We start from the raw sequence: 12,642 nt of genomic DNA, 5'->3' as shown, positions 1-12,642 counted from the left end.
CAAAAGGAGAATCTGATATGCAAGAGGGGCACTGAAGTGATGAGGGAAAGGAAGACTTCTGATTTGACGAGTGGAGTGGAGACATTTATTCTTGGAACATGTCTTTTAATTCACTAAACTGTTATTTATTCGTTTATAAATATTTTTTTCAGGCCGCAAATATTAATAACATATAATATGTGGCCCGCATACTCAAAAGTTTTGAGACCCCTGCTTTAAAGGCACGCTTGAGGTTTACTATAAAGTTTGGGATAACAAATGTTCAGATTTTGTGGCTGCATCAAGTGGTCAAGCTATTGGTCAAGCTAGTGGTCAAGCTATTGGTCAAGCTAGTGGTCAAGCTATTGGTCAAGCTAGTGGTCAAGCTGTGGTCAAGCTATTGGTCAAGCTAGTGGTCAAGCTGTGGTCAAGCTGTGGTCAAGCTATTGGTCAAGCTTGTGGTCAAGCTGTGGTCAAGCTATTGGTCAAGCTAGTGGTCAAGCTGTGGTCAAGCTATTGGTGACATTGAGCTTTACATTTAAATTTGCCCACAATAAAGTCACCAGCAGATCCCATATAACTTAAAGCTCTCCAATTAAGAATGTTTCCAGCTATTCCTTTCTTATTGTGAAAGTCTACAATTTCTTGTGAGGTCAGCACTCTATCCCAAATATGGACATCTGTCACTTCTCCCACCTCTATCTTTGGTTTACCACCTAAGAAAATCTGACCAGGACCTAAAAAAATATTTGGATTCCCATAGGGTATTACTACTTTTGGGTAGTTTCTTCTCTCAGAAATCCTCTCATTGACCCATAGACTCATCTCGCCATTCTGAGAGTCCAAACTCAAGCAAATGTTTCGTTGTTTTCGTTTGTTGTCGGTAGGAAAGTTGACATCCACCCTTTGTCCTTGTACCCAGACCAGACCAGCGTTGGAGTCAGGACCACTTCCAAGAATGAAGAATAGAAAATTATACTGGAGACCACCCATAAGGCTTAACATAACGCTCTCAGTCAGGTTTTTGCAGGATCTCAGGCAAACAGTGAGCTGGAAGCTAGGACCATCTCCATCATATAAGAGTTGTACAGGCAAGCTGTAATTCTTAGCGAAAATGAAAGACATGGAAGCCATATCTGTAAAGGAAAAAAATATTATAGTGAGTTGTATGTGAGATAGTAATCCTGGGTTAAAGATGATTTTGATGTACTAACAGTCCCTGAAATGCTCTGTGGCCATATGAAGGCAGGTTGCTACATTTTCCGTATGAAAGCTGTTGCAGCTGCCAAAAAATTGAACTCTGTATAGACAGTCATATTATCCAATCAGCCACTTTATCTATACGGCCAGGTGAGACCAGCATTGTTCTGGCAGGATATACAGTACCCATACATCCTTCCACTTTTGGTGTGTGTAGTCTCTGGGCCACAGAGCAGCTCAGTATGTGATGTCTGTGTCCCATGGACACAGCACATCACCGATTATGGTATTATTGGTTTTGTACCATGTGATCGTTGTGTCTAATCACAGCAATCACAAAATGTAAACAAAAACATGTGTTGTAGTACTGGCTGACCAAACCTTCTAACCAAACCTTCTAACCAAAAAGGCTGAGAATCCCTAAAAAATGTAGTGTGTGCACCAGTAACAGAATAAGGCGTGACACCCGATTATCTCCAATGACCCTCCCAGTGTGGCTTCTGTATGGGAGCCTGCTTCCTTATCTACCATACCTCACTACAATATTAGTGAAGGTATGGTGAAGATATTTTTCTCATGTGTCCGTTACCTGCCATTTTCCTGTATCTGATGTCATATGTACCGACCATTAGAAAATTTGATCTCTATTATCCTATCAGAAATAGGGGGATTGCCGTCGTCCCTGAATAATTTTGTATGTGTGGGTTGGTACCTCAGGCACTGCTGTATTTTGGCCTAGGCCGACAAGGCCTAGGCCTAGGGCGGCACTTTGCGGGGGGTCGGCTTTTTTGCATGAAAAAAAAAAAACCTGATCCGTTCTGTGAGTCCCGTCTACTTGTCTGCTCCTGCCGCCTCTTTTACACACACAGTCTCCGGCTTTCGGCAGTGAAGGGGCGTATGAACTTGCTAGGGAGGGAGGCGTACAAACTTGCTAGGGAGGGAGGCGTACGAACTTGCTAGGGAGGGAGGCGTACGAACTTGCTAGGGTGGGAGGGACTGACACCCCCATAGAGCGGCGGCCAGTGACTGGCCAGATCGGCTGCACTTAATTCAGTGGGTGGGCGGAGCCTGTAGCTCCGCCTACCCTCCTCCGCACGGCATGTAAGGGATACTAACTTCTCCCCAGGGCAGGTCTATGTAGGAGGAGAGAGAGGAGGACAAGGGAACCCCCAGGACATCCGACAGCAGGTAGGTAGGAATCCCGATTTTAGGTTATCACTGCTATGGCTACAAATAATAATTCCATTTAAACTTTGCAGTACATGAACTTTCACTGCATGTGAACTGTTAAATGAGTTTGCATTCGTTTCAGCATGTGCAACCTGCTCCATGCATGCTGAAACCAATAGAAATGCATTTAACAGTTCACATGCAGTGAAAGTTCATGTACTGCAAACTGCTACAAGCTTTAACCACTTCTGGACCGGAATATTTTCCCCCTTAATGACCAGGCCACTTTTTGTAATTCAGGACTGTGTTACTTTAACTGACATTTGTTCGGTTGTGCGACTCTGTACGCTAAAAAAATTGATGTCCTTTTTTTCCCACAAAAAGCTTTCTTTTGGCGGTATTTGATCACCTGTGTGATTTATATTTATTACGCTATAAACAAAAAAAGAGCAACAAATTTTTTTCGCATTCTGCTATATCACATTCCCCCCAAAAAAAATTAAAAATCAAAATGTCTCATCCTTTTAGGCCAATTTGTATTCTGCTATATATTTTTGGTAAAAAAAATCCCAATAAGCGTATTTGTATTGGTTTGCACAAAACTTATCGTGTCTACAAACTAGGAGAAAGATTTATGTCATTTTTATTTATTTCATTTTTTTTACTAGTAATGGCGGCGATCAGCGATATTTAGCGGGACTGCGACATTGCGGCGGACAGATCGGAGCCCTAACTGACATTTTTGACACTTTTGGGGGGACCAGAGACATTACTACAGTAATCAGTGCTATAAATATGCACTGTTACTGTAATATTGACACTGGCAGGGAAGGGGTCAATACTGTGGGTGATCAAAGGGTTAAGTGTGAGCCTAGGGGGTGTTTTCTAACTGTATGGGGGATGGGACCTGTGATCCTAAGTAGGTGGATCACAGGGGCTCTATGATCATTCCAGAGAGAAGAACGGTCAGCTGTGTTTACAACAGCTGACCATCGTTCTCTCTCAACTGGAAGCAGTCGCGGGTGCCCAGCGACAACTGCGACCGCTGGCCCTGTGGAGTGGCATCCCCGCTGCCTAGTGAGGGCAGGAACGTGCGCTTACCCCCAACAGCGCTCCTATGAACCAATGTACCCATACGTTGGTTCGCGCAGCCGAGCCAGCCTTCCGCAGTAATTCTGTGGAAGGCAGTCAGCAAGTGGTTGACCACTTGCCGACCGCCCGCTGCAGTTTTACTGCGGCATGTTGGCTCGGCTGCGCGAAACAGGAAGGGGTGTGGCATTTACATGAAGGGGTGGGTCGTAGTTAAATTAGGGGGTGCATGAATTTAGTCCGGCCTAGGGCAGCACAAAACCTAAATACACCACTGACCTCAGGCCAAGTATGGTGGGACTTTTCAGGCAAGTAACGTTTAGTAAAGGTATTACACAGTTGTGTAAAAAAGGAAAGATTTAATAAAATTAAAACAGTATACAAGGTAGGTACATAATTAGTGGTAATGGGTTATAGACCCTGGTGAAGAAGTGTAAAAGGGTGGAAGTTTTTTGTGACACGTGATTATGGTGACTTAACCCCTTCCGTACCGCGTCATGTCAAATGACGTCGGCACAAATCCTTTCTCGATCCGGGCGGACGTCATATGACGGCGCCCGGATCTCCCCGCTACTGCGCGCCCCCGGGGGCGCGCAGCGCGGCGATCGGGGGTGAGGCTCGTCCCTCGGACTGAGCCCAACCCCGATCAAGGTAAACAGCCAATGAAATTGGCTGTTTACCACGTGATCGGCTGTGTCAATCACAGCCGATCACATGAGCGGCTCCAGCGCGAGCCGCTCGTTCCTTCCTTAATGCGCGCCCCCGGGGGCGCGCAGCGCGGCGATCGGGGACGAGGCTCGTCCCTCGGACAGAGTCGATCCCCGATCTAGGTAAAGAGCCAATGAAATTGGCTCTTTACCACGTGACCGGCTGTGTCCAATCACAGCCGGTCACAAATGTCAACAGAGAACACGGTAACTAGCTGTCACCGTGTTCTCCTCCTCACACACTGATCCTGTGTGAGGAAGAGAGTGTGGTAACAGCTAGTTACCAACTACAGTGCACCCCAAACACACTGATTGCCCCCCCCCCCAATAAAGAGCACCTGTCACTAGCCCATCAAAGTACCCGAGTACCTGTCACCAGCCCATCAGGTACTCTGATGACAGGTACTCGGGTACTCTGATGACAGGTACTCGGGTACTCTGATGGCAGGTACTCGGGTACTCTGATGACAGGTACTCGGGTACTCTGATGACAGGTACTCGGGTACTCTGATGACAGGTACTCTGATGGGCTGGTGACAGGTACTCGGGTACTCTGATGATGGGTACTCGGGTACTCTGATGACAGGTACTCGGGTACTCTGATGACAGGTACTCGGGTACGCTGATGACGGGTACTCGGACACTCTGATGACGGGTACTCGGGTACTCTGATGACAGGTACTCAGGTACTCTGACGACAGGTACTCTGGTACTTTGAGTACCCGTCATCGGAGTACCCGAGTACCTGTCACCTACCCATCAGAGTACCCAAGTACCTGTCACCTACCCAACAGAGTACCCGAGTACCTTCCACCTGCTCATCAGAGTACCTGACACCTGAAGTACCCGAGTACTTGCCACCTGCTCATCATTACCCATCACTACTCATCAGTACTCATCAGTACCCATCAGTACCTATCACCTATTAGTATCAGTACTGATCATCCGTACCCATCATCAGTACAGTATCAGTATCACCTATCAGTATCAGTACTACTCATCAGTACCTATCACCTGCCTGTCACCTGCCCATAAGAGTACCCGAGTACCTGTCACCTGCCTATCGGAGTACTCGAGTACCTGCCACTTGCTCATCAGTACCAGAGTACCTGTCACCTGCCCAGCAAAGTACCCGAGTACCTGTCACCCTTCATACAGCCACCATGTCCAAGTCCAAAAAGGTTTATATACGTTGTCCGTTTAAACCTAAATACCGGTGTTATGGCAGCAGATAGCTGCCATAACCCTGGTATTTTTTTAAACGGTGGACGGTTGGCTTTCCGATAAGGGTGGTCCCAGCGGCGGATTCGCCGCGGGATCACCCTTCCGGGGTGGCGGAAGAGATGCACCCCCCCCCTCCCGCTGCATTCTGGTCCTTTTCCCCGTTTACCGGACCCGCCGGCAGCGGGGAAAACGATCCGGTCCCACATCCTCACAGACAGGATGTCGAGTGAGGGCAAGCTTGCCCTCACTTGACTCTATGGTCTTGGAGGACCGGAGCTACGGCAAACGTCATTGCCTAGCAACCAGTTTAAAGGTCCCTTTTTTTTTTTTCATTTTATTTAATTTTTTTTTTTATTTTTTTTTTTATTTTTTCTATATTTTAGTGTACTTGTGAGATCTGAGGACTTTTTGACCCCAGATCTCACAAAAAAGAGGTCCTGTCGTGCCTTTTTCTATTACAAGTAATGTTTACATTTCTTGTAATAGAAATAAAAATGATCATTTTTTTTTTAAAAAAAACAGTGTAAAAATAAAAAATAATAAATAGTAAAAAAAAAAAAAATAAAAAAATTAAAGCGCCCTGTCCCCGCGAGCTCGCGCGCAGAAGCGAACGCATACGGAAACCCCGCCCACATATGTAAACAGTGTTCAAACTACACATGTGAGGTATCGTCGCGATCGTTAGAGCAAGAGCAATAATTTGAGCCTTAGACCTCCTCTGTAACTCTAAGATAGCAACCTGTAGAAATTTTTAAAATGTCGCCTATGGGGATTTTTAAGTACCAAAGTTTGTCACCATTCTGTGAGCGTGCGCAATTTTGAAGCATGACATGTTGGGTATCTATTTACTCGGCGTAACATTATCTTTCACATTATGGAAAACAATTGAGCTAACTTTACTGGTTTCTTATTTTTTAATTAAAAAAAGTGATTTTTTTCCCAAAAAATTGCGTTTGGAAGACCGCTGCGCAAATACGGTGTGATAAAAAATATTGCAATAATCTCCATTTTATTCTCTAGGGTCTCTGCTAAAAAAAATATATAATGTTTTGGGGTTCTAAGTAGTTTTCTAGCAAAAACAACTGATTTTAGCTTGTAAACACCAAATGTCAAAAATAGGCCTAGGCAAGTGGCTAGGATGCATGATGCTCCGTGGATGTTTAGGCCCCTCTATATGGCTAGGCTGTGAAAAAGTCTCACACATGTGGTATTGCCATACTCAGGAGGAGTGGCAGAATGTATTTTGGGGTGTCATTTTTGCTATGTACATGCTATGTGTTAGGAATATTCTATAAATGTACAACTTTGTGTAAAAAAAAAAAGTTTTTATTTTTTTCCCACATTTTCCAAAAACTTGTGGAAAAAAATGACATGTTCAAAGGACCCATAATGCCTCATAGAATATACGTTGGAGTGTTTGCTTTCCAAAATGGGGTCATTTTGTGGACTTTTCCATTGTATTGGTGCTCTAGGGCCTTGAAAAGTGTGATAGGTAGTAAGAAAGTTTTATGTGTATTTATGCTCCTAAAACGCCTTATGGTGCTACTTGGACGTGGAGTCTCTTTTTGTGGCCAGGCTGTGTAAAAGTCTCACACATGTGGTATCACCATACTCAGAAGGAGTAGCAGAATGAATTTTGGGGTGTCATTTTTGCTGTGTACATGCTATGTGTTAGAAATAGCTTATAAATTGACAACGTTTTGGGAAAAAAAAAGAAAAAAAAAATGTTTTCTTCATTTTCCCAAGAATTGTGGGAAAAAATTATAACTTCAAAAAACTCACCATGCCTCTTACTAAATACCTTGGACTGTCTACTTTACAAAAAAGGGTCATTTGGGGGGTATTTGTACTGTCCTGACATTTCAGGGCCTCAAGAAAGGAGATAGGCCATCAGTACATCTGGTGTGATCAATTTTCAGTAATTGGTACCATAGCTTCTAGACTCAATAACTTTCACACAGACTAAATAATATACACTAATTTGGGTTAATTTTACCAGAGATATGTAGCAGTATAAATTTTGGCCCAAATGTATGAAGAAAAATTAATTTTTTGCAAAATTTTATAATAGAAACTAAAAAAAAGTGTTTTTTTTTGCAAAATCTTTGCTCTTTTTTTGCTTATATCACGGAAAAAAAAAACCCCAGTTGTGATCAAATACCACCAAAAGAAAGCTCTATTTGTGTGAAAAAAATGATAAAAATTTTGTTTGGTTACAGTGTAGCATGACTGAGCAATTGTCATTCAAAGTGTGAGAGTGCTGAAAGCTGAAAATTGGTCTGGGCAGGAAGGGGGTCTAACTGCTCTGTATGGAAGCGGTTAAAGGATAGGTCTCTCTGTCATTCCATGCAGTATGCCTGGAATTTTCAGATCAGAGAGGGTCTCCTGCGTTCCCAACGTGTTTCGGCTCCAATGGAGCCTTTCTCAAGGGTGTTGGTCACCAGTTATAAGTTTGTTTTGTCCTTGTGTGATTTGGTTGCTCCCTTTAAGAACAGCGAGAACCTATGCTGCATCATGTGACCTAGAAAAGGCAGGTATGCGATTTCTGGATATTGCTGTATGGGTCATACACTGTATGCTGTTCCCCTGTCCAATCCTCAGCGAGGATATGTGTGCCTTCTATGGTTAGTATCAGGGTGTGTGTTTGCTTGTATCCGCAAAAGATCTTTTTTAGGGGGCACCCAGGAGATTCCTTAGGTTCGGCCTGGAGTTTCTCTTAATGGTCCCAGCATATGGTTACATATTTCATTAGTCCTCTAGCAGTTGCCGCTGTACGTCCTCTCTGCTCCCTGTCTGCGATGGGAGTGATGGCACTGTAGCAATATCCAGAAATCGCTGTTCTAAAAGGGAGCAACCAAATCACACAAGGACAAAACAAACTTATAACTGGTGACCAACACCCTTGAGAAAGGCTCCATTATAGCCGAAACGCGTTGGGAACGCAGGAGACCCCCTCTGATCTGAAAATTCCAGGCATACTGCATGGAATGACAGAGAGACCTATCCTTTATGTCACCATAATCACGTGTCACAAAAAACTTCCAACCTTTTACACTTCTTCACCAGGGTCTATAATTCATTACCACTAATGATGTACCTACCTTGTTCACTGTTTTAATTTTATTAAATCTTTCCTTTTACACAAAGTTTGGCACTGAAAGTGGTAGTTTGGCATACTAATGAATGGGTTATTGGGTAAAGGGAAGCAATGTTAATATCTTACACCCCATTATAAGAGGTAACCTTAAGGATTTCTACACAGAAGATTTCTAGGGCTGGAGTTTGCTTTTAAATAATTATTAATAATACAATGAGCCCCCATAAATTATCATTATTGCTTGTAGATCATACAAAAGAGATTGATCTCTTCTGAAGACATTCCAGATTTAGTGCAACATCGACCATAGCTAAGCACATGAAGGTAATTTGAAATTCTGGCTTATAAACATCAGTCTGAAGCCCATTATGTTAAGCAGGTTTTCAGGGTGTCAATATAGAAGTATGGCATTCAAAAGTAAAAAAATATTCCAGCAGATGCATTTTAGGAGGTTTCTAACTCACTAGTTCAGCAAAATAAGTAAAAAGTAAACCTATAGGCAAACATTAAAATAATATATGTTCCCTAACTTGTTTACAAGCCAAGTCTCACTCTTAGATGCTCTTTTAAGGTTAGGGGAAAATTGAAGTGCCCATGCATTAATTTGTATGTAACCATAGGTGTGCGCAGGGGGTGGGGACACCCTAATAACTCTGTGCAGTTCCTGGGGTTTCCCCCATGTTGCCCCCTGCAGTGCTGCTGGATTCCCTCCTCTCCTGTCCCCTCGGCTACTGAGGGGGATGTTTCAGGATGGAGAGCAGGGGAAAAGTCTAGTTAATATGTCATTTAATGGCCCCTTTCTTTTCTAAATGAACACAGTGAACACACTCACTCACTGTGTTCATTCATAACTGAATCATAGTAAACTGTTTACAATGATTCAGTTTGCGAATGAACAGGAAGCTGCTTAGTACAGAGCACTTCCCATTCAGTCACTGTCCGGTGCAGTTGAGGCTGCAGAGAAAGGCGTGTGTGTTTGAGCCTTGGGGTGCATACCCTATTGTAATAGGCTGTGCACACCTATGCACGTACCAAAACACCAGGCCTGGACAGCTATAGATTGGTACCTGCACTATAAAGATATATTAGTGCCTCATCTACTCAAAATTTTTGACTATGCCTTTAAGGAAGGGTGCCTCCCACCTTCTATGTCAAATGTGTTGATCGTCCTCATTCCAAAGCCACATAAAGATCATCTTTATCGTGAATCTTACCGCCCTATTTCACACTGATCAATTCAGATGTCTTGCCTGTAGATTGAATGAGGTGATCCTTACCTTGGTGCGCTCTGACCAGACCGGATTTATTCCTGGAAAATCCACCTCTATTAATTTACGTAGACTCACTAATATGCAGACTACCCACAATACTATGGGCTTCGGGGCTGTTCTAGTGCTTGATACCCATAAGGCCTTTGATTCAGTCGAATGGCCATATCTACAGGAGGAAGTAGTGAAATGTGGCTTCTGGGACATTTTCCTGGGATGGATTAGATTGTTGTATTATAAGCCACGGGCGATTTTTCGTATGAACAACTTTGTCTCTGAGTTCTTTGTCATATCATGGGTGTCAGAGAAACGGCCATGCTGCAACTGGCAACTCCGCCAGTACTTCCAATGGCCGCAATGGACTCAGGCCATAGACTCATTGTCAGTGAAATGGCTGTGCTGTAAACTGGCAACTTTGCCAGTACTTCCCATGACCGCAATGGACTCAGGCCATAGACTAATTCACTGGTCTATAAAAGGACTCTGCTCAGCCCATCAGATTGCTGGATTGTCTTCAGCTCTTCCTGTTTCCTGAGCATTGCTACTTCCTGGATTCCAGTTTGACCCGGCTTGTTCCTGACCTGTCTGCTCTCTCTCCTGGCTTTGACCCTCGGCTTCGTCTGATCATCCCTGCTCCAGTTTGGCTGTCACGTACCTGGTAGAAGAGCCTGATACGGTGAGGAAAGCCTCTCTTACACCTCTGACTCGGGGTCCCTGATAGAGCAGACAGGTAGCACAGGAGTGCAGAGGGGCACGAGTGCCTATTGGTCTTGATAGTAGTTTAGCCGGACTAACTGTCAGGATTAAGCAGGGGAAGACTGTCGGTGGACCGCAGCGGAGCAGGAGTGCCGTATGGACACCACTGAACAGGAGACAGGAGCAGGCTGGGTCTGTCAGTAGATTGCAGCAGAGCAGGAATGCCGGATGGACACCACCGAGCAGGAGACAGGAGAAGGCCAAGCCCGTCAGCGGGTTGCAGCGGAGCAGGAATGCCGGATGGACACCAGTGAAAAGTAGGCAGAGACTAGCAGCAGGCAGTCCAGCAGGATAGTAGGCAGGAACAGGGTCAGGCAAACCGGGTCATACACTGGCAGACGGATCAGGTGCAGATGTACAGGCAGAAGCGTGGTCAAAGACAAGCTGGGGTCAATGCAGGCAGAGTTCAGGAGAAGTCAAGGCAAGCCAGGTCGATAACAGTAATCAGATGCAGGTTTACAGGTAGCAGGTTTACACAGAAACGCTGTAGACAAGACAGCACTGAAGCACAGCACAGGCTCAGTTTAAATAGCCCCCTTGATGACCATACAAGCAACAGGTGTATGCACTTGTGCAATGGGCGTAGCCTATGCACAGCAAGCTGTCTAGAAGAGCCATTCTGTCTATGGGAATGCCCTTCCTGACATTGCCCCCTCACAATGGGCAGCCTCCGGATGCCCAACTAGAATATCTTTTCTGGGTGGGCACGATGAAATGCTTGGATAAGTCTCCTGGCATGGATATTATTTTCAGGCTCCCATGAGTTATCTTCAGGGCCATACCCCTTCCATTTAATCAGGTACTGAATTTGATTCCTTCTTTTCCTACAGTCCAGAATTGATTCAACTTCATATTCCTCTTCCCCATCAACTACTACTGGCTCAGGTGGACCCGTATTTCGGTTAGGAAAAGGATCTGAAATAGCGGGCTTTAATAATGTTACATGAAAAACGGGGTGAACCTTGAAGGAATCTGGCAAAGTTAGCTCATAAGTAACATCATTGATTCTCCTTTTCACAGGAAATGGCCCCACATATTTAGGTCCAAGTTTCCTTGAAGGGCAGGCCAACTTTAAGTTTGTAGTAGATAGCCATACCTCATCACCAGGTTCCAAGATTAACTCTCCCCGTCTCTTTTTATCAAAGTTTCTTTTATTATCTTCCTGTGCTTTGGCCATTGCTTCCTGCAACAACTTATTATTAGAACTGAAGAAAGCCACTGTATCTTGAACAGCAGGAACTGGGCACTCAGGGATTGGGTTAAGCACAAAGGACGGATGAAATCCAAAGTTGGCAAAAAAATGGAGATTGCTTAGTAGCAGAATGATTTGAGTTGTTATAAGCAAATTCAGCTAATGGCAATAATGACACCCAGTCATCTTGAGAGAAGGAAGAAAAACAACGTAAATACTGCTCCAAGGTCTGATTGGTTCTTTCAGTCTGACCATTAGTTTGTGGGTGATAAGCCGAGGAAAAAGACAACTCAATCTTTAAGGATGAACACAGTGCCCTCCAAAATCTGGAGGTGAATTGGACCCCGCGATCGGACACAATATTACCAGGAATCCCATGGAGTCTTACTATTTCTTTAATAAATATTCGTGCTGTCTCTGGGGCTGACGGTGTACCTTTCATGGGTACAAAGTGTGCCATTTTTGTCAACCGATCTACAACCACAAAGATGGCAGTATAACCCTCTGATGGAGGGAGCTCCACAATGAAGTCCATTGATATCTTCTCCCAGGGTCTGTCAGGAACCGGCAGTGGTTTAAGCAGGCCCCATGCTTTGGTCTTGTTGCTTTTATTCCGAATACAGGTGGAGCAGGCCTCAACATACCTCCTACAGTCCTTTTCCAGAGAAGGCCACCAGAAGGTACGTTGTGTCAGCTCAGTCGTTTTGCAGATACCAAAATGTCCCGCTAGCGCATGGTCATGACACAGACCCAGGACAGCAACACGCACATTCTCTGGTACAAAGATTTTGTTTTTGAACCATAACAGTCCATCTTTCACTTGTAAAGTTATTCCAGGAGGTGATAAAACTCCAGTAGAAGCCTGCTTGATTTGAGACAGCAGATCCCCCTGTAGGAGCAGAAAGTTTCCAGAAGACAGAATAGTGTCTGGAGAAGAAGGTTCTACAGAATCGCCAAACA

The 12,642-nt window shown here is 44.4% G+C and overlaps 1 protein-coding gene across 1 annotated transcript in view; it reads right to left on the bottom strand.

Annotated features, from left to right (window-relative positions):
- Positions 1-492: 492 nt before the first annotated feature.
- The window catches only part of LOC309569954 (C-reactive protein-like), a gene marked incomplete at both ends in the record, with an annotated part of 32,073 nt that continues 19,923 nt past the window's right edge, over positions 493-12,642 (bottom strand). The window contains one exon of the mRNA XM_082275947.1: positions 493-1,115. Coding sequence (XP_082132073.1) covers positions 493-1,115 — 623 coding nt within the window. The remainder of the gene's footprint in view (positions 1,116-12,642) is intronic.

This window comes from Pelophylax lessonae, assembly GCF_965119305.1.
Source record: "Pelophylax lessonae genome assembly, chromosome: 13".
Lineage (NCBI taxonomy): Eukaryota > Metazoa > Chordata > Amphibia > Anura > Ranidae > Pelophylax > Pelophylax lessonae.
Note: the sequence above shows the minus strand (reverse complement) of the source record. Positions and strands in the feature narration are given on the sequence as shown.